Source organism: Macrosteles quadrilineatus, unplaced genomic scaffold, assembly GCF_028750875.1.
Source record: "Macrosteles quadrilineatus isolate MER2022 unplaced genomic scaffold, UCM_ALF_1.0 Scaffold_8__2_contigs__length_117827958, whole genome shotgun sequence".
In the NCBI taxonomy this organism is placed as follows: Eukaryota; Metazoa; Arthropoda; class Insecta; order Hemiptera; family Cicadellidae; genus Macrosteles; species Macrosteles quadrilineatus.
This window is the reverse complement of record NW_026542601.1, coordinates 35,802,948-35,825,160: the sequence shown is the minus strand read 5'-3', so window position 1 is coordinate 35,825,160 and position 22,213 is coordinate 35,802,948. Positions and strand designations below refer to the sequence as shown.

At 35.0% G+C, this 22,213-nt stretch overlaps 1 protein-coding gene across 4 annotated transcripts in view; it reads left to right on the top strand.

Moving 5' to 3' along the window:
- The window catches only part of LOC129001185 (BTB/POZ domain-containing protein 3-like), a 37,427-nt gene that overhangs the window by 2,582 nt on the left and 12,632 nt on the right, over positions 1 to 22,213 (top strand). For all 4 annotated transcript variants that reach the window (XM_054428398.1, XM_054428397.1, XM_054428399.1 and 1 more), the window contains exons 2-4: positions 4,989 to 5,154; positions 8,046 to 8,185; positions 9,379 to 9,586. In XM_054428398.1, coding sequence (XP_054284373.1) covers positions 5,011 to 5,154; positions 8,046 to 8,185; positions 9,379 to 9,586 — 492 coding nt within the window. In that variant the 5' untranslated portion in view covers positions 4,989 to 5,010. The remainder of the gene's footprint in view (positions 1 to 4,988; positions 5,155 to 8,045; positions 8,186 to 9,378; positions 9,587 to 22,213) is intronic.

Sequence of the window (22,213 nt, the reverse complement as noted above, 5' to 3'; positions counted from 1 at the left end):
ATACGCAGATCTAACATACAAAGGAGGAACAAAATCTCTTAGACGTCTAATTAAAAATAAAACTCTTGACAATTTCTTACTTAAGTTATATAAATGGGTTGACCAGCTTAAATCACTATCCAAATCTATGCCTAATAAATTTACACTTGACGAAAAATTCTTTTCTTCCTCAGGTGTGCGACCTAACCTAAAAACAATAGTTTGAGTCTTTTCAGGATTCATAAAAAACCCATTGACACTGAACCAGTTCCTAGCTTCATTGAGGGAAAGTTTGGACAGCACCATGAGTTCACTAAAGGTACCTTGACTATTTAAGAAAGTGGAGTCATCCGCATAAATCACAGAAGTACAGGACATACATTTATCCAAATCATTAATCATTATAAGGAAAAGAACAGGGCCTAACACCGAGCCCTGGGGCACTCCGCAAAAAACCTCACTCTCATCTGACAATATACCCGCAACATCAACCTGCTGCCTGCGGTCTGATAAGTAAGACTTAAAAAGATTGAGTTCTGTGCCACGGATACCGTAGTACTCAAGTTTATTCAAAAGTAAACCATGGGGAACACAATCAAACGCTTTACTCAGGTCAACTAGAGTTGCCTGGGTAAGAGAGGCGTTTTCATAAGAATTTAGCACATGCTGCACCAAGCGCCTTACCGCATCCGTGGCACATCTACCCGTTCGAAACCCAAATTGCCAATCAGATATTAGGCCATGGTATTCAAAAAATTTCATTAATTGTGATTTTATTATGGTTTCGAACACTTTGCCAATCACAGGAACTAACGAAATGGGCCGGTAACTACTAGGATTCTCCCTCGGACCCTTTTAGCGAATTTCCCATATAGGGAATAAGCTATTACCGTAGGTCTCATGGTAAGACCTAGACCCGGGACCGATTTACTTTTTCGTTTTGAGGTCCCCAGAGGGCAAAAACACCATCCGTTCAAATTCATATATATATATATATTTATATATATATATATATATATATATATATTTATATATGTGTCCGTTAGCGCGATAACTCGAGCAAAATTGATCCGATTTTGATGAAATTTGGTACAAACGTGTAAACCTACGTTAATTCGAATGAGTTCGCGAACCAGCATAATCGGACCATGGGATCAGGGGTTTATGGGGGGTTTTATGGGGTAAAAATGGGTTTTTCTAATTTTTGACCCTAAAAACTTTAAATTTCTAAATTTATCTCTAGACCATTTTGAAGAGCTTAAAAAAACAAATAATTTAGTATATTGAAGTGTTTTTAAATGTTCATTGACTACGGAGAAAATTAAAAAAATTGTAAATTTAAAATTCCCATGTTATTCTTATGGAGAATAAATAAACTGTTCTAGTTTGCTTGTTTATGGATATATTTTAATCAAATTTGGCAATTTGGTTTATTTCATACTAAGCTATCAATATTTCAATTGAAAAAACACACCTCAACATCTTCCCCGTAGCAGCAAACCTAACTACTCACTAAAATTAATGTTATTTAAATAGGAAATAAATCTGAAAATTTATAGGGAATATTTTAGTAGAAATCAAGCCGGGTAAATGGAAATTCGCTTAGTATGCAGGTTTGCTGCGACGGGGGTATTTATAAATTGGAACAACTTTTGAAAACTTCAGTTTTTTGGGGAAAAAGCCAGAGAGCAAGCAGCAGTTAATACTTGCAGTGAGTGGCAACAAGATATACACTATAATAAGCTTTAGAAGGTTAGAGGACATACCATATGCATCTGTGCTGAAAGAGGATTTCATATTATGCACAACACTATATACTTCCTCACAAGACACTGCACTGAACTTGAAGGATGATGGAGAAGCTGGTGTATTCTCAAGTAGTGAAGTGGATGCAGCAATCGAAGGTGTCACCAGTGCCGCTGTCTGCTCCACAGATGACACCAAGAAATCACTGAAGTCTTGTGGAGATATGTATCGTAGGGGGTTGGTGTTTGGCTTCTCCATATTACCACGGATGATGGACCAGGCAGCTTTGCATTTGTTGGTTGCAGATTCGATTTCTATTACATTGGCGTTGAGCTTGGCTGTTGCAAGAGATTTTTTATAAGTCCTTTTTAGGGTCACATAGGTTTCCCTATCAATCTGTGAGTCAGATGTTTTATAGGCATCAAAAGCTGTTAGGACTAAGTCACGCTGTACTTGAAGCTCTGCTGTAAACCAACGATTTTTTCGTCTAGGTTTTTTACTCTGATAATTTGGTAAGATTTTCTTGAGAGGGAAACAATCATTGATAGTTGATTGGAGCTGATCAAACAGGATGGTAAAAAGATTGTTGCTGATATGCCTGCCATCTGATACCAGACCTGGCCAGTCAATATTACCGACAGTAGAGATAAATTTTGCTTGGTTAACAGGACTATAATTCCTCTTTACTTGGTATTCCGTCGTAGGTTTTACAAGTTGTAGAATTTCCACCTTAAGGCAAACTGCTAAATGGTCTGACAAGGCAAAGTTTCCAACGCAGACAGCGAAGTCGCTCCTCTGAAAGTTAAGTGCAATGTTGTCGAGGCACCTCACACCCCATGTTGGCTCAAAGTTGGAACAGAATAAGTTAAAAGAACGCAGAGTGTTTTGTAGAGCCCAGTCGTCTGCTTTTTTTGAACCGACATCAATATTTAGGTCTCCTGCTAAGATATACTTGTAGTCCGGCTTAGTTGAAAGAAGGGTTTGAAGCAATTCCTCAAGTTTATCTAGGAACTGTGATAGAATACCATCAGGTGAACGATATACGGACATTATAACTATTTTTAGGTCAGTTGATATTGCTGCTGAAACTTCAAAGTTAAGCTCATCAATTAAGTTAAGCTAAATTAAGTTAAATTAAGTCAAGCTGCAATTAAGTTATGGCATCTTCTGTAATCATGTGAACACGGAGAACATCTTCCAGGGCCACGGTGATGTTGTGATAACTTCATGTGATTGCAACAACACCTCTCCATGCACCTTCTTCAGTTTTAGTGACACTATAATCATTTCCCAAGATTGCGATTTCTTACTGAAATTGTCAATCATGAATGCGAACCAAAGGAATGCTTTTAATGTATTTTTATTGTAAAAGTATAAAAAAAGACACTCGGCCCTAATTTATAAGTAGTTATCCAAAATCAGTGGTTATTCCAAATTCCTGGCCCCATAAAAAATTAACTGTAGCCTAATGCGTGCCCCAAGGCTCAGTATCGGGCCAGTTTTATTCCTAGTGGCCATAAACGACCTAGAGTTGGAAGGAAGGGCCTTAAGATTTGCCAATGACGCGACTCTCATTACAACCAGAAGAAACCCTAAGGCAGCAGCAGAAGATTCCGAACTCTTGTTTGCTAGAGAGTGGTTCAGTCAGAATAGGCTAAAACTTAATGAAAATAAGACACAGAAACTGATCTGCTCTCTGTCGCCATCGCTTTAACAGGTGTCGAGAAATGTGTCACTGCTTGGATTTACTCTCGATTCTAGTTAACTTGGGGCGACCGCATTGATAACATCTGCAAGAGGTTAGCGAGGGTCTTCTCCGGAAACTCACCAAACTGGTCCCCAAATCCTACTTGATAGTGGTATATCATGCCTTGTTCCATAGCCATGTCTCGTATGGTCTACAGCTATGGGGCCATGCACCTGACTGCCTGAAAATCCTTCGGCAGCAAAAGAACGCTTTGCAAGTTATTACTGGGTAGTTGGAGGCGCAAACACTGTAGGCCGCTTTTATAAGGACGGGCATACTGACTGTCTAGACAGTAACTACATCCTCTCATCTGCAAAATATGTCCATGATATCCTTGGGAAATTTAACAATGCGCAGCCACAACACTAGGTGCAAAACAAAAATCTGCATTCCTTTCCGCAGGCTAAGTCCCAGTTATGGCTCTAATCCTCTACAATAATCTCCCCGACAGAATCAAGCAGCTTGAGGGTAACAAGTTTGCCTCAAATCTTAAGAGCCTCATGAGAGTACAGCCCTTCTATAGTTTGAAAGAGTTTTTCAAGTAAACTTCGATAGCACTAGACCATTGTCCACGCCATCGGTGGAACACGTGTAACTCCATCTTGGAAGTTTTGTAAATAGCCTAGACAACTGTAGAATTCATTGTGTTAAACTACAATTTATTTTGGTTTGTATGTAAATAATATAGCCTAATATCTAAGCCTAAAGTTTCTAGGCATTAAGCACTAAACGAGATCAAACAAAATATTTATATGATTAGAAACATTACAGTTATACTTTTATGTTTATGAAACTGTAAATCAAATAGGTTCAGATAAGATTAATTCTGTCCTAAAGACGATTTTATATTAGATTCATCCACAGTAAACACCACTTTCAAAGCTGTGTCATTGAGCGTACCGCGGAAGCTACCTCCGGGCCCTCCTAACAAAACTCAACATAGTCCATTCCAATAACCTAAAGCGCCAAACATTGAATGCATGTTTTTTCAAAACTAAAATCAGGTTGGATAAGGTGCCAATTTTTTATCCAATCCATTAAAATGAATGAATGAAAATTATTACGGAAATTTTCAATCAAGATTCGAACTACTGTTGTAAAACGTTTTCACATAATTTCCGATGTTTCTGGATCCCGTCGCCACTACTTATGCCTGAACTCACCATCTTGTGCAGACGTGTTCATTTTGTTCTCTAATCTCTTTTGTTACTTCTTTACTACATTAACATTTAAGAACTATTGTGATTTGTGTTTCAATATTCTGGTTTATTTGTAATTTTCCAACTTAGGCTGGGTTTGTAGGACTAACCTTATAATGTTGAAAGTACTTTCTTACTTGAGGACAAGATTAAATTCCAGATCCTGAATAGCTGTGAAAACTTTGTTTTTTTCACTAATTGTGATGGAAAATTGCCGCAATAATTGTACATTTGCAAAAATAAACAAATTTTAGGCCTACTTGTAGTTACACCCAGACAGACTACATCGTCTAATCCACATTGTTTAAATGTTCCAGTGCGTGATAGCAGCACTGCTGCATGATGGAGAATACGTTAGTGGCCAAGGGCCAAGAGACACCTACCACTACCAATACAGACCCTGACTTTATCGTCTATCTATTCGATCCAAAAGAAGAATACAACTGTTACTTTATCGTCGGGAACCCTGACTTGGACAGAGTAGTAAGTTATTGTTTGTAGTTTTATTATAGCTTTGCCTCAATTATTCTCCTCCCAATATTCTCCTCACCGACTATTTTGTTTTAATTTTATGCAGTGCTTGATTTACGGGATGAACGCTGCGGAACAGAGTTCAGCTACCTCTTTCGGGAAGAAAAAAAATATTGGCATAAATAGTTCCGGCACCTCATTTTTTACAAATTGAACACTAATTTTATGTTGTGTGTATTGACGTAATTGGAATTTTTTAACAGTCAAAACCCTGGTCTTGTTACTATCTAACGTCAACCTTATGTTACATAGCAAACTAATTGATAGAAAAATGGTATCATGGTCCGGAATCATTAACCCTCCAAGTGTCTCTAGTTTTGGTCTTAATGTTCGCCCATTTATTGCGCAATCGCAGGGTTTTATTAAAATGTATCTTAGAAACTTAAAAACAATGTAAAGTATACTGTTTTATATATCATTTTGTTTGGAAAATTATGGGCTTCAATGTAACATATAAAACATTACAAAAAAAAATGTTCAACAATTTTTGTGGGGTTAACATTTCTCAAAAACTATAAAATAAATGAAAAAAAAATTATGTTTGCGCTCAATAAATTGTTATAATTTAAAGGTCTACAAATATTTTAAAATAGCCACTTCAGAATTTTATGAGGATTCCAAAAATATAATAATATAAGGAAGTAGATTTGCAAATAAATAAGTTATGGGCAAAAAAACAGATTTCGGTACATAGCGTATGGCTAAGAATGCATAGCCTAACCATAGCTAGGAATCTGGCTGATAATTTACATCAATATCACTACCTAATTCTTCAGGATCATCAACCAGCCCTTCAAAATCACTTAAATCTTCTTATAATGCACCACGTATATCACTACTTTTGATTTTTAACACTAAAACAATGATAAACGTAATAAAACACATCAGTCATCGGTGCGAGGTTAACCAAGCTGTTTACAAATACGCACGCAGCTGTCTGCTACAATTATGATCGGCTCGAGAAAAAAAAGCGCTTAGAGACAGACCTCGGGAGAAAGCTTAGAATCTGCAAAAAAAAAAACAATACCTAACTCAATCCAGTTCAATCCGATTTAGTCAGTCATAGAGCCTTCGCCGTAAACAGTGTTTGTGAGTCGCAAAAGCGACACAAAACACTACACAAAGTGTGTTATGAGTTGCTTTTACGACAGATAACACTCGAAGGGTTAAACTCTGCCCTTGATTGACCCAACAACCTACTTTTCAATTTTTAAAACTTTAACTTACTGTAAAGTGGTTTACAATACCTACCTTAATACAGTTATATTTGCTTGCTTTTGCTATGGCGGCAACTATACTCTGTTTACAAAATTTAGGTGGTTACAGGGGAAGTAATGTATCCCCTTCTGTTGAAATGAAAATTCTTTACTTATACAGGCAAAGTTAGGGTCACATGGCACTCTCTTACACTTATCCTGTGGATAAAAATTTAAATATATACTGTACCATCTATTTACAATATTTAATGTATAGAAAGAAAAAAAAAACAATATATTGGACCCTATTATAAAAAAATATCTCAAAAGCTGATATAAAAACAAACATTTCAACCTGTCAAATCAATTGAATAAGATTTTTTGCTTAATTTTTCCCATTAAGCCAAAAAAGTGCTGGGGAAACTTCTAGTATAGTTTTCAGTTTTAAATCCTTCAGTTTTAAATCAGGAATTAATTGTAAACCATGTTAAGTACCGGGTGATTCAAAATGAATAGCCTGGTTTTAACGCTTTATAACTTTTATATTAGGCCTAAACTTACCGCTATAAAATACACATCAAATGAAAAAAGCATCTCAAAGAGTTTTATGTCTTCCAAAGACACATTATTTAACAAAATCGATCCAGTAGAACTGTAGATTTAATTGTTCAAAGTTAAAAAGTAATCTCCAACTTTTTTCACCACTAAAAATTTGAGGTTGCTTGACGTTTTTGGAAATAACTTTTAAATGGTGAGAAAATCAACCAAACAGGAAGGAAATATTCCGAAAAAGAATAAAATTTCCTACTAGTTACAAGTATAAATTTCTTGAAAATACTCATTAAGGACAGCAAAAAATTGTCTCAAAATAAAAATATGTGAAAATTTACATTTTCAATGTTGAAAATAGACACAAAAAACGGGGATTTTAAATTTTTGTTTCATTCTGGCAATTTTTGGCTGCCTTTACTGAGTATTTTCAAGAAATGCATAATAGTAAATTGTAGGAAATTTTATTCTCTTTTAGAACATTTCCTTCCACTTTGGTTGATTACCTCACCATTTAAAAGTTATTTCCGAAAAAAAAACTTCAAGCAACCTCTAATTTTTAATGGTGAAAAAATATGGAGATAACTTTTTAACTTTGCACAATTAAATCTACAGTTCTACTGGATCGATTTTGTTAAATAATGTGTCTTTGGAAGACATAAACTCTTTGAGTTGCTTTTTAATTTGATGTGTATTTTATAGCGGTAAGTTTAGTATAAAAGTTATAAAGCGTTAAAACCAGGCTATTCATTTTGAATCACCCGGTATAATCAATATTCCCGAAGGCTGAACTACTCTTTTACAAACTGTCCTATAATCTTTGTTAACTCACGTTTAGTCATATTCAACACGTAATATTTTTTTACAGAAATCTGTTATGCTGATTGATTTAATTAAGTATTAAATTTGGATGGTTTGAAACTGAACTCGATCCTGAATATTAGGAGTTTTATAGATTACTAGTATAGATTATTCTGGTTAAAGAAATCAGCTGGTGTTAAGTCAGTATAAGCAATGCTTATTTACTTCATTAGGCAGATATATGGGACAGTATATAAACAAAAGAATGTTCTGTAGTTAACTAATGTTATATCACAGGAGAGAATAGGCGTAGTCAAGAAAATGCTACTTGCCCATAGTGTGGTCCTTAGAGCACAACTGAAGGACTCCAAGCTTGCTGAAAAAGATGATGTCAAAGTCAAAGATATTTTCCCACAAACCTTCAAGAACTTACTCAGGTATGCTGTTAGTTTAATTTTTAATGTTTGCTGTTTTGTTGCATTATAGAGACATGTCTAGGAGCAAACTGGTCTCGTGGTAGAGCATCAGACTTCGGCGCTGATTTCCTGGGTTCAAATCCTGCCAACGACTAATGGGTTTTACTAGTGATAATTAGAGGTGTGCAAGCGGCTCAATTTTCGAGCGTGGCACAAAAGATCGAACACCAGGCCGGAAAATTGAGCTTGAGCCGAGCTTTTACTATTGCGATCATAAAACGTGTCATGATCGTAAAACGAGTGTGCTGAGTTTGATTTGAGCCATCTCCCTTCTACTACTTATCATACACGTAACAGATCCTATATATTAATAGGCAAGCATGTTTCTTAAAAACCTTTTTTTGTAGATATGCAGAGTTCCTTTATAAATTAAAATAGGTTAAAAAATAAACACAAAAAGTTTATAAAAAAATTAAAAAAAAAATTAGCATGGGCCTTATGGGTTGCCATGCTGGTGACAAAATAACAACGAAATATAAACAGCAGATCAAAACAAATGGAAGAAATTCAAAATACATGTTTTAACTTATTTACAGCGGGGGTACAAATAGAGAAGTCTGTACATTATATATTGTTTATTTGCCTTTTCGACAAATGGATGACCTCTACTTTACATAAAAATACACACATTTACAAATTGCACAGTAAAATAATTGGTTTCAACATTCCAAGATATAAAAAAAAATCTCAACTATAGGTAACGCTATCCCTGGTTTTATAAGTGTACAGTAATCCAAATGTTAATAATTAAAAATAGGTATTTACCTTTCTCTACAGCTCAAACTTTTGTAACTTGAATTGCAGCCGTTTCGGCATTAGACGTGGAACATCCAGCTGAAGTAGCGTTGTTATAGTCGAAACACAACACGAACAACATTTTAAATTTATTAACGAAAATGCAACAAATAACAGGCCTATCGCACACACGGTACCGGTTGACATTGCCGCGATCTGAACTGGATGTCGACTAGAGGTTAATCCTGCATCGTTATTTGCGTAGTGGCGTTATCAGCTGACCCTTGTACTCCTGCCTTTTGTCTCTTGTCCTGATCTAAAATACAGAACTATACCTCTAGAAAAATATTTATACTGAGAGTTTGAACTGTAGGTATAACATTTTTATCATTTTACATCATGAAACATATGTATTTCAGATATGTTTACGGGTATGACACCACCGCAACATTAACCTTTGATGAGGCAGATGACTTGTTATATGCAGCAGAAAAATGGCAGATGCTCAAACTTAAAAATAAGCTTTCACTTCGTTTGATGTCCATGCTAAATGTTAGCAACATTTGCAGTCTGATGAACAACCCTGCGTGCTTCACTGTCTTGGAGCTGAACTCAGCTATCAACGAGGTTAGTTTAGTAACAAAGTTAATGTAATATTATAAAATTCAATTGCATTGTTCAGCAACGTACGAAGGCCTGTATTTCAACCTACCTTCAAGAAGATTTTCTTTTATCGCTTTAAAGAAGTCTTATATTCAGACGGAATATTGGTTTTTCCGTCCAAACCAATGTAATTTTATGACCACAATCAATAATTTTAGTGTATTTGGCGAAAGATTGTATAATGTCTGCTCACATATATGTATTGAAATAAAAAATTTAAAGATTTTGTGTGATTTATGTGTGTATAAGGTCAAAGAATTTGTAGAACATATCAAGTAGGTTAATTAAAATATTGTGATGAAAACTGTATGACGGTGCTATACATGTATTTAATGTTGATGGCAATAAATGGATTTGATTTGAATATTAATATTAGTGTTAAGTGCTTTAAATTCAATATTGTTTTTTAGTGATATTTGATTTTGGAAAAGTTATATAGCCCCCTTTTAGTAATTTGTAAAAATTAAAAAAAAACAATATTTTTCACAATATGAACTTAAATCTTTCATAAAAGTATTACTTTGAGGCTTTGAGCTTTCAAATATTTCTTTAAAAATTACAAAATAGCTGATTAAGACTAAACTGAACCCAAATCAGAAAAGTCTTACTGGACATTTTCGACTTAAATTGCTATGTAATGTAAAATATGGTTCTTCGTTGCATCCTACACATTGGTGATGCTCTGTATTTTAGCTATTGATTCTCGATGTATTGACAAATTGTTATTATTAGGCCTTTTTGTAAAAGTCAATTTAATCTGTTGTCATAGTAATCATAGTAATCTGTTGTTATAGTGATCACAATGACAAGAAAGATACTCATCCTGAATCAATCCCAAAATTTTGTAATTCGCATAGGTATAAAATAAATATGACTATTTTCCAAACATTTATGAAATGTTCAAAACCTAAATAACTTTATTCAGATTCCATTATTTCACTGCTTAGTGCTTTGCACAAATACATTTCTTGTGGCACCCCAGGAAACAGCTATTGAGCCATTATTAATCAGCAAGTTTTCTACTGCAACCTCAGGGTTTTTAGGTTCGTGCTTGGAACTCTCTTTTATTACCAATTTCCTTGCTAATAGCCTATTTTAATTTGAAACTTTTTTTTATGATAATAAAGTTAGCCTTTGATTTCTTTTTTTTACTAAATAATTTTATATAGAATTTTGATAAGGTTGTTCTAAAACAAAAGTTTTTACTTGAATCAAGAATATAAATTTTAACAGCTAGGAGGCTACTCGATCCACCTCAGAATTAGGCTAATGTTCTCAAATTGTCCAACACTTAAATAGAATTGTCTATAATAATAAGATGGAGATTACCAAATTTCTTCCAAGTTTCCACATTTCTTCTTGTTTAAACTATTTGAAATAATTAGACTATTGGTTTAGCTTTTCACCTTTTACTAGAAAATATTATAATATAAAAATCATACAAACTAGTTTTTACACTTTCATCAGGCTAGTTCATGGTAGAAGAAGGAAATCCAGTTGTTACCTAACACATGTTTTTCAGCAACAATGTATTCAGGTCTTCTAGATCTTGATGTTCACTGTTACTTTTTAGTCACTTAGGCCAATTTATAGTATATGAAATTTAATTTGGGTAAATTACTTTTTGAGATTATGTTTGGATATATATAATTATTTTTACTTTAGCTTGTGTTTGAAATAGATTTTAAACATAGTATATTTTAAATAGGCTTTTAGGCTTAATTGACTGGTAATAGACTATTTATTTATTATTTAATTATATACAAATTTATGAACTGTTGCAATATCCCCGCAGAAACTGAATATTACATGTAATATGAGGTTTCGATACACAGTGAAATAAATTTTGGTTTGAAATGTGCACATTAACATTTAATAAAAGGAGACTTAACTATTAATGAAGAACGATGGGTGGAACATGGTTATTGAAATACAAATACTTAATCAACACAATTATTGAATCATGAACAATATAACGACAAAATTATAACAATTAATAACATTAAAGATATGAGAAAGGAAGTACTATTGTTTATGTATTGGGGACAATGGGGTAATATGACTTTCTCATCACTATTATTATAGTTCATATGAGTTATTGTTCCTTAACGTCTTTCCTCACTTCACACTTTTTAAGTTAATATTTCATTACACTGCAGAGTGTCTATTTTATGTTTTTTAATTTACATATTTCTTCTGGTATTTAATTCACTTTGTGGAGTGTCTATTTTATTTACATTTAACTATTTACATTATGTCAGATCTTTATGGTCTCTCTACACATACTTTTCATTTATGTTTCTTCAATTTAAAATTTTCTTTAAATATACTGTTATTCTTCATACATATACTTTTGATTATTAAACTTGTATCTTCGGCTGAGGAAGAATATATCTTTTTAGTGCTGAAATGTCGTATGGTCCAAATGTCTTCTTATCATCTAGAGTGCTTACATAAGTTGAATGCCCTAAAATTGTACTGATCTTGAATGCGCCTTCGTAGACTTCCTGTATTTTTACTCATATTTAAGTTAGGATTGTAATAGTTTGTTTTCATATCATTATTAATACTATCATAATTATCTTCATAATATTTATCATCATTATTTTCGTTCTCAATGCTTCGCCTTGGGCTTTGCTCAAATACAAAATTGCAATTTATACCTTCAACAGATACCTCTCCGAACTTCAAAGTAATATTATTATTATTAATCTTCAATTTAATAACTTTTTCTTTAAAATTCATTTCAAACTGCCATATATTTAATACATCATTCCCAATTATTAAATTCCTAACTAAGTTTGGTATGAGTAAAACTTGTAGTTGAGTTTCTTCATTTTCTATCATTACAGGTAACATTATGATTTTAGTTATGCGCTTAGATCGATCTCCTGTAGCGGTTTTAATATGTGTATTTGTAATTGGCAATTCTTCAAAATGACCTATGTGGTGTTTATTTTCTAGGAACCATTTTTCCGATATACATGTTACATTAGAGCCGGTGTCAATTAGGGTATTTATCTTCAATTTATTAATTGTAACACTAATTTCTGGAAAATCAATTTGTTTAATCTCGTGGGAATCATTGCTTGATTCATCTTCTTCACTTAATAAAAATTCTCTGTCACAACAGATAACATCAGTTTCATAACAATTATTTAATTCATTATATACATTTGGCCTTATTTTTCCGAGGGGATTTTCTTGCACTGAAGAGACAATTGAGGGAATATTATTTTGAGGGGAAGTAGTGTGTAGGCCATTTTTGCTCTCAGTGCTCTTTAGTTTAAATCCGACTTATGTGGTTGGTCGGTTTTATCGATTATGGTGGTACAGACTTGTCGTTGTTCTGGGGTCATATAATTGGGTTCAGTTCGGTTTCCGTTCCTACTGGGATAATTATTTGAATTTTGTGGAAATCTGCCTTGTGGGTAAGGGAACCAGTTTTGTTGGTTTGGCCGGTTGTTGTATTGTTGGTTGTGGTTATATGGTCGATTGTTTTGTTGATACTTCATGTCATATCTTGGTTGGTATGCATTTTAGTTGATGTTATTAGTGCGGTCAGGATATCTGTTTTGTGGTTGTGTGTTATAGTTGGGCCTTGGTTCATTTCGGTTTGTCGCTGGTGTATTGTGTGATGGGGAATGGTTTTATTTATTCCGGCGATTTCCGTCTTTTATATCTTCACGCTGGAGGATCGATTCAAATGCAAATATTGTGTTGGCATTCTGTACTATGCGGGCATCTTGTATTAGTTCACTGAAGTGATCGCTTAACAATGTAATAATTTCTTCATCGGTCAAAGGTGGGGACATTGATTTCAACGTTATGACTCTCTCTATAAAGTATTCTGAGCGGGTCAGTTTTCCTCCAGGACGGTACCTCTCGTTTACTAATCTATGTCGAATTCCACGCTGTACTGATTGGCTCCAAAATTTCATGAGAAACATGCTCTCAAACTCATCCCATGTATTAATATTACTTTTGATAAGATAAAACCATCGTGAAGCACTCCCTTCTAAACTCATCTCTATCGTATCGATTAGGAATTCTTTAGGGTCGGTTGTGGGACTCTGGCGAACCAAATTGCGACAGTAATATTTTTGTAGTTTGTTTAAGAACTCTTTGGGGTTGTGTGCTCGTCCAGTGAATTTAGGTATGTTTGAGTCAACATTAGTTCCGCTACCACAAGATACATAAATGTTAGGGGTGAATGTACTCTGTTTAACAGTGGCTTCGTTTTGTAGAGATTCAATCTTGTTATGATGTTCACTTAGTGTTGTTTTCATGTTTTCTATTAATTCAATGTTTTGTTCAACTCTCTCTTGATTTGCTTTAATCTGTGGTTCTAGTTGTTCTTGAATCCGTTGAGTGTTTTCGCTTACTGTGTGTCTGAGTTGTTTATGTTGTGTTTCATATGTTTCCTGAATTTGACTTTGAATATTATTTAAATTAGTATTCATAGTCTGGCTCATCTCTTCCCTAATAATTTGATTTTGGGTATGGACTAAGCTATTTACTTCAGTTTTATGGGCATTTAGATCTGCTATCAGGTCCATTTTTAGATTATAGGAGCTTTCGACAATTTGGGTAGCTAATTTAGATTCAATTAATTTCATTTCCTCTGATTGTTTTTGTTGATTTTCCTTCACATAGTTTAATTCCAATTGTAGTTTATTTTGTGATTCAGTGATAGATTCAATTTTGGTGTCAAGGATTTTATAGTGGGTCTTTATTTCATCTTTAATGCTGGTTTCCAACGATATCATTTTATTATCCAAAGATTGGAATAGCGTTTGAATTTGGGTCATAATTAAGTCGGGTTTCGGGTCGGGTAGTTGAGTGACGGAGCTTGCTGTAGCATGTTGAGAAGCTCGCTGTGATTGATCGTCATGAAACTGTGTTGTGATTGGCTGTTGTGTTTCTGTTGCCGTCGTAAGGAACGTAGGCCTATCAGCTGTCATATTCATTCCTATCATTCCTTGTTCATCGTTCACCGGGACGTTGGTTTGGTCAGTAAATTTTGTTTGCTTTGTGGCTTGGGCTACAATTTCTGATGACTCGGAACCGTGGAATGATCGCTCGTCGAAGGATTTGTTTTCTGAGTGTGTTTGTTGTGATAATGTTTCAGGGCTTCTCGCTGTTAGTGTGCATGATTCATCTTCACTAATATCGCTGGTGTTAGTGTTTGTGTGAATTTCAATGTTGTTGTCGTCTTGATTATGATCGTCACTATCCCCGCTATTTTCGACTAGTTTCCTAGAGGGTTTAGGGTTTGGGCGTAAATTGTATTGACTCGTCATCTTGGATATCTTTAACTAACAGGTGACTGATAGGCTAATTATGAAAGGGGAAACAGGTGGGAATCTTAACTTAGATACCTTTGTAATAGTACAACACTCTTATAGGCTATTCTTAGTTTAACCTAAAAATCACTATTTCAAACACATGAGCTAGGCCTACTTGTTTTATTAGCAAGGTTTAATAAGAGAGCCCCACTCGTTGCGGCGCCAATTGCAACCTCAGGGTTTTTAGGTTCGTGCTTGGAACTCTCTTTTATTACCAATTTCCTTGCTAATAGCCTATTTTAATTTGAAACTTTTTTTTATGATAATAAAGTTAGCCTTTGATTTTTTTTTTTTACTAAATAATTTTATATAGAATTTTGATAAGGTTGTTCTAAAACAAAAGTTTTTACTTGAATCAAGAATATAAATTTTAACAGCTAGGAGGCTACTCGATCCACCTCAGAATTAGGCTAATGTTCTCAAATTGTCCAACACTTAAATAGAATTGTCTATAATAATAAGATGGAGATTACCAAATTTCTTCCAAGTTTCCACATTTCTTCTTGTTTAAACTATTTGAAATAATTAGACTATTGGTTTAGCTTTTCACCTTTTACTAGAAAATATTATAATATAAAAATCATACAAACTAGTTTTTACACTTTCATCAGGCTAGTTCATGGTAGAAGAAGGAAATCCAGTTGTTACCTAACACATGTTTTTCAGCAACAATGTATTCAGGTCTTCTAGATCTTGATGTTCACTGTTACTTTTTAGTCACTTAGGCCAATTTATAGTATATGAAATTTAATTTGGGTAAATTACTTTTTGAGATTATGTTTGGATATATATAATTATTTTTACTTTAGCTTGTGTTTGAAATAGATTTTAAACATAGTATATTTTAAATAGGCTTTTAGGCTTAATTGACTGGTAATAGACTATTTATTTATTATTTAATTATATACAAATTTATGAACTGTTGCACTACCTTCTCTAAGCATTTCAAAGTTATTTTGTAATTGCTTTACTTGCGTACTGCTCTATTATGATTGGGTCCATGGCATTGGTTGGCTAAATCTGGAACTTGCTGACCCCCTCCTAACTTAAATGCCCTATCTTCAAATTTAGTCGATTAGTGGAACTCGCTAACTTGTTCGGTTTCTGAATTGGCTAACTCCGGAACCCACTAACCCGCGCTAGAGCCAGGTTAGCTAGGTCCTCGGCGTAACTCGCTAACTTCAAATCAGAAACCTCGCACTCTGTCCAATGGGAACCAATCACCAAGATTATTGACCAGTGTTGTCGAAATTGTAGTACCTTTGATCGTATCGGTACCATAATGTCGTATCCTATGAATAATTAGGAGTAAGAGCAATGTAGTCGAAGTAAAATAAATGTATAGGCCTATTCAGAATAATGTTTCAGACTACAGTAGACTCCTTCTTATCCGGACTCCACGGGACCGAGGCCAGTCCGGAAAACGGGTTTTCCGGTTAAACCGACGTCCCCAAAAACTTGTTAAAACGGACCGTTTAAATGAGAATAATAATAAGAATAAGAATCTTTATTACCCTTTAAACATTTTACAGTGCAATAGGGTTCGTCATTTGCTACATAATATTAAAATGTAATTAAATATTTCACATGAAATAGTAACAAAAATAATTTTATCAAATAAGTTAAGACAAGCTGGCCTGGTTACAATCTAAAATCTAGTCTAATGGCAGGAAGATGGTGAAACATAGGGCAAAAAATATGAGCAAAATACAAGTCAAAATAGAACGAGTACATAGTAACAATACTAACATGGCTAGATGATAATACCCCCGCCACAGCAAACCTGCAGACTAAGCGAATTTCCATTTGCCTGATTTGATTTTCAATTAAATCTATTCAAATAACATTAGGTTTAACGAGTACCTAGGTTTGCTGCCTACAGGGTAATAAAGTGTGTTTTTCAGTAAAATATTAACAGCTTAGTATAAAATAAATCGATTGGCCAAATTTGATCCAAATATATGCATAAACAAGCAAACTACAAAAGTTTACTTATTCTCCATAAGAATAACATGGGAATTTTTAATTTATAATTTTCTCCGTAACCAATAACCATACAAAAACTCTTCAATATACTGAATTATTTGTTTTTTTAAGCTCTTCAAAATGGTCTAGAAGAAATTTTATGTTTTGAGGGTCAAAAATGAGAAAAACCAATTTTTACCCCATAAATCCCCCCATAAAACCCCGTTCCCATGGTCCGATCATGCTGGCTCGCGAACTCGTTCGAATAAACGTAGGTTTACACGTTTGTACCAAATTTCATCGAAATCGGATCATTTTTGCTCGAGTTATCGTGCTGACGGACACATATATATATATATATATATATATATATATATATGAATTTGAACGGATGGTGTTTTTGCCTTCTAGGAACATCAAAATGAAAAAGTAAATCGGTCCCGGGACTAAGTCTTACCATGAGACCTACGGTAATAGCTTATTCCCTATAGGGAAATTCGCTAAAAATAGATTTTGAAACAAATTAACAAAGGTAAATAAAAATATGACTATATCAAAATGGTTAACATCAGAAACAAGTTACTTAAATAATGTGACTAGAATGGCACAAAGAATTAAACAAGTTAGGCACATTGCGGTTGCTTTACAAACATCAATTTTGAAATATCGCTTTTAAAAAACTCATCTAGTTTGTAAAAAGGGTGGCAAGTTAACCATCTGTACAAAGTACTCTTAAACACATTATAACTAACATGGTGAGAGGTGTAATTAAGTTTGTTGAAAAGTGTTATACCTATGATTTCAAAAGAATTTTTTACCTTACTTAGTCTAGCAAAAGGAACATGAATCAAACACAAATGTTGTAGCCTCTAGTGTTATATGAGTGGAAATTTTCATTTAAAACTAAACTACTGAATTTCCTTTTAACACGTTCGCGGCGGCATGGGAGCGATCGCTCCCATACGGAACCCTAATGCCATCCTGGTGGGTGCGATCGCTCCCAAGCTGCAATGCAGTACGAAATGATTTATTTTTAAGCCAGGATTAGAGCTAGAAACTTGAAACCTCGCACAGCACTGCTCAATAGTATACTGTATTTTGTTGTGGTGTTGGTTGGTAGTAAATCTTCCCGTAAATCCCCGTCTGGCAATCTCAAAATTCTACTTTTGTCCCGTCTTTTTCCCTCCATTTGGCAATACAATTCCAATGGGACCGGCTACGTTACAAGCAGTGCTGCTGTCTGTTGGTGTTTAGCGAACTACGTCGACTCTCGTTGTAAAGCAGGACATCCTCGCACGTTATTTGCTATTTGTCAGCCCGAAATTGGAAAGCCAATCACACGCGGCAATCGGGTTCGTTCGATGCTGAGGGCTGCGCCGGACCTGGGATACGCCCGCCATTTGACGTGCCGCCGCGAACGTGTTAACATGCAACAAACATAGTAAGATGTACATATTTAAAACAGTCATTATTTTACTATCAACAAAAAGAGGCCTACAGTGAGCTTGATAGGGTGCATTATTGACAATTCTAACAGCTCTCTTTTGCAAAATCAAAACATCATAGACATTACTGCCATTACCCCAGATAAGAAGGCCATAGGTCATGACACTCTGGAATAGAGCGAAGTATACCATTTTAAGGTAACTAATTTCAACACAATCTTTTAATTTCCTCAAGAGGCAGATGACCCTACTGAGTTTTTTGCAGACATTACTGATTTGGTGGTTCCAAGACAGTCTAGAATCAAGAGTGATACCTAGAAGGTTAACAACCTTATCCTAATTGTTCTCAGAGCTCTTTAAAGAAAATAAATTTTTTTGTGTTTTATCTAAATTTAGTAACAATATATTTGATTTGTACCATTCATTAGCTTCATCAATCATGTGACTTAATTTAAAATCAGTTTCACTAGCATTTGAACTTGGACCAAAAAAAGTTACATCGTCTGCAAACATTACAGAACTATAGCTAACATTGTATTCCAGATCATTGATCATAATTAAAAACAAGAGAGGCCCAAGAACCGACCCCTGTGGTACACCGAAGTTAACCTCAGATAATTGAGAAAATTTACCATTTGCAAAAACTTTTTGTTGCCGATTGCTGAGGTACGATTTAAAAAGAGAATTTTGAACACCAATTATGCCATAAAATTCAAGTTTTTTCAAGAGAACGCCACGATTGAAGGCCTTGGACAGATCACACAGAACTGCGCAAGTGTCTGTGCCAGAATCAAAACCAGCTAGGACACCTGAAACCAAGCCCCCGACCGCATCAGCCGTAGACATTCCCTTTCTAAAACCAAACTGACTACTAGAAAATAACTTGTTTGTTTCAAAGTAAGAATTTACCTGATCTTTAATAGCGGCTTCAAAGACTTTAGAAAAAACAGGTACCAGAGAGATAGGTCTGAATGATTTAACATCACCTTGATCCCCTTTCTTAAATATTGGCACAACCTTGGACATTTTTAATTTACTTGGAAAAAGGCCTTCTCTGAGCAAGGCATTTAAACACAAGGTGAGAGGCACTTTCACTTCTTCAACCACCAGTTTCACTAAAAAATTTGACACATTATAAATATCACAACTTGTGGTATTTTTCAACTTTGAAATGATTTTAACAACTTCACTACACTCGACAGGCTGCCAGGACAGAGGATGATGTGGTGTCAAGCGATGGCCCTCCAGGAGTTCATCAGGCGTGGAGTCAGCAACAGGGATGTTCTCTCTGATATCAGCAACCATGGAAGAGAAGAAATCGTTAAAGGTGTCGGCATCCGGTGTAGCAGGTTGTTGAGATTTAGGCTGAGTCTCATTCTTGATAACTGTCCAAGCGGCTTTACATGTATTACTGGAAGAATCTATGAATTTCTGGTTGGCTTGCTTTTTACCTTGTAGTAAAGCCATTTTGTAGATCTTCTTTGCTCGCTTATACCTTTCTACATCCAATGCATTTCAAGTGTGTTTGGATAAACTAAACATTGCCATTACATTATCCTTCATTTTTCTTAGCTGTGGTGTGTACCAATTTTTTCGAGCTCTAGGTTTATTCTTGACGTTTTTCTTCACTTTAGTTGGAAAGTAAATATCCATCCATCCAATAAATGTGTTATGGAATTTATTGTACATTTCATCAGAATTAAGTCCTTCCAGCAATAGAGGCCAGTCAATGTTTTGTAGCCTTAGTTTAAAATCCATAATAGCACTCGTTGGTAAGGGCCGGATGATTTTACAGTTGAGCCTATTTTGATCATTAATCTTACGTCCTTTTGTCAGACGGTTAAAAATCCTAAATGATAAAAAACTATGGTCAGATATTAAATTATCAAGCACATTTACTTTAAATTCAGTAGGTACTATGTTTGTAAGCATATAGTCAATACATGCTAAACCTCTTGTTGGTTTAAAGTTTGAACAATAAAGGTCTGCTGTTCTTAAAAGGTTGTGAAGCCTAACAGTTGAAGTATTCAAGCCGTTAGCTTCAATATTGAGGTCGCCGCTAAAAACAATGTCCATTTTGAATTTTAGCAAACATTCAAGAAGCAAGTCTAGTTTATCGAAAAATGTGTTTTCATCCCCACCACTAGGCCTATAGAGGCACACAATTATCAATTTAACATCACATATCTTAACTGCAGTTGCTTCAAAATATCTTTCAACATTAATATATTCCAGGTCAATGGGTTTTACATTAAAGCCTAAGTTACTTTTAATGTAGATAGCAGATCCTCCGTGAATGCCAGATGTCCGATAAAAGATAGATTCAAGTTTGTAGCCTACAAAATTGTAAAGATCAAAATTTTGATCGTTAAGCCAGTGCTCAACTACACAAAAGATTGCATTATCTTCCTCTTGCAGACATATTTCAATTTTTTGCGTTTTATTAGTAATACTTTGTACGTTACCAAATAAAATATTTAATTCATTATTTGTTGATACTAAAGGCGTGTCTAGTTGTGTGTTGTGTCGTAGCAGCTTGTGTTATGGAGGCGTGGCAGCGGGGCTGAGATGGTAGTTTCCCAAAGATTTCTCCATAGGAACTCCATTTAGCGCTGGTACTAGAGTAGGGTCGGGGCTACAGGTATCTGCGATGGAGTCGGCAGCTTCGCATAGAGACTGTTTTTTGGATTCTCCCAGATCTTCTCGTTCTCTGAAGGAGGTTTGCAACTCCGACTTCTGGTTGGTGTCAGAGATAAGGGAAGACTGTGGTGTTTGCTCATTTGGTCCAGCCAAATATTCAGTCAAAGAACCTATTTTAGGTGTTGAGCTAACGCACTGTAGAAGGATGTTAGAAGGCTGGCATTCGTTGATGGAGTTTTGAAGAGTTTTAACAAACTCAATGTGAGACAACCCTTTCCATAAAGGTCTTCTTCTTGTCGGCTGATCCCTTGTTACAATGACAATAGACACTCCCGTACTTCTTCCAAGGTCCATAATCTTGGCGGCAAAATGCTTGAGATCTACGTTGTCCCTTACGCAGCCCATTGGAGAGCATACTAATCTGGAGAAATTTCTTTCCTTTAAGTGTTTCTTCAATTCATCGAAAGCCGCATTGTACTCATGCTCTGAGGGCTTACTGTTGTAGGTGGATTTGGTAATTAGTCATAATTATTTGGTTGCTGTGGACTCTTCAGTGACACAAAACTTGGTGAAGATAAGCCCCCTCCCATATATCAAGTTAAGTTCTCTGAAACCTTTTTTGCTGAGGTCAAGTTGTAATTGTTCAGTGAGTCAAAGTGATAAAACTGATTTTTAGCTTTGTCCAAAATCAGCACGCTCCAATGAGTCCCATTAGAGGATTCGTTTAGATCTTCGGAGTCGTTAATTGGCATGATAATAATATTCTTCTGTTTTACTAACAAAGGGTCAAGAAAGCTGTTGATATCCAGAGTGTTTTTTATAGCACTGACCACCAAAGGGTTTATTATCAAGGGCGGATCCAGAGAGGGGGCACTAGGGGCAATTGCCCCCCTAGAGGATTTTTTTTTTTTTAGATTAAGGAATATGTCGACGTTCCTTATTCTTACAGTTTTATTTTTGATCGGCACCAATGTGAATGAACAGAATTTTAGTTAGTAGAATTTTTTTAAAGAACTAAGCACATAATGAGGTTGAGGTGGCACCACTGGTCTCATAACTCACACCACGGAGGAACGAGAACAACGACAGTAGCGAGTGGCGACAGCGACAGTCCGACAGACAGTTGAGGTTAACTTAACTTCTGTATGCGTGTTTAGAAAGTAAATGAAATAGCTAAGTTTTTTTTATTGTGT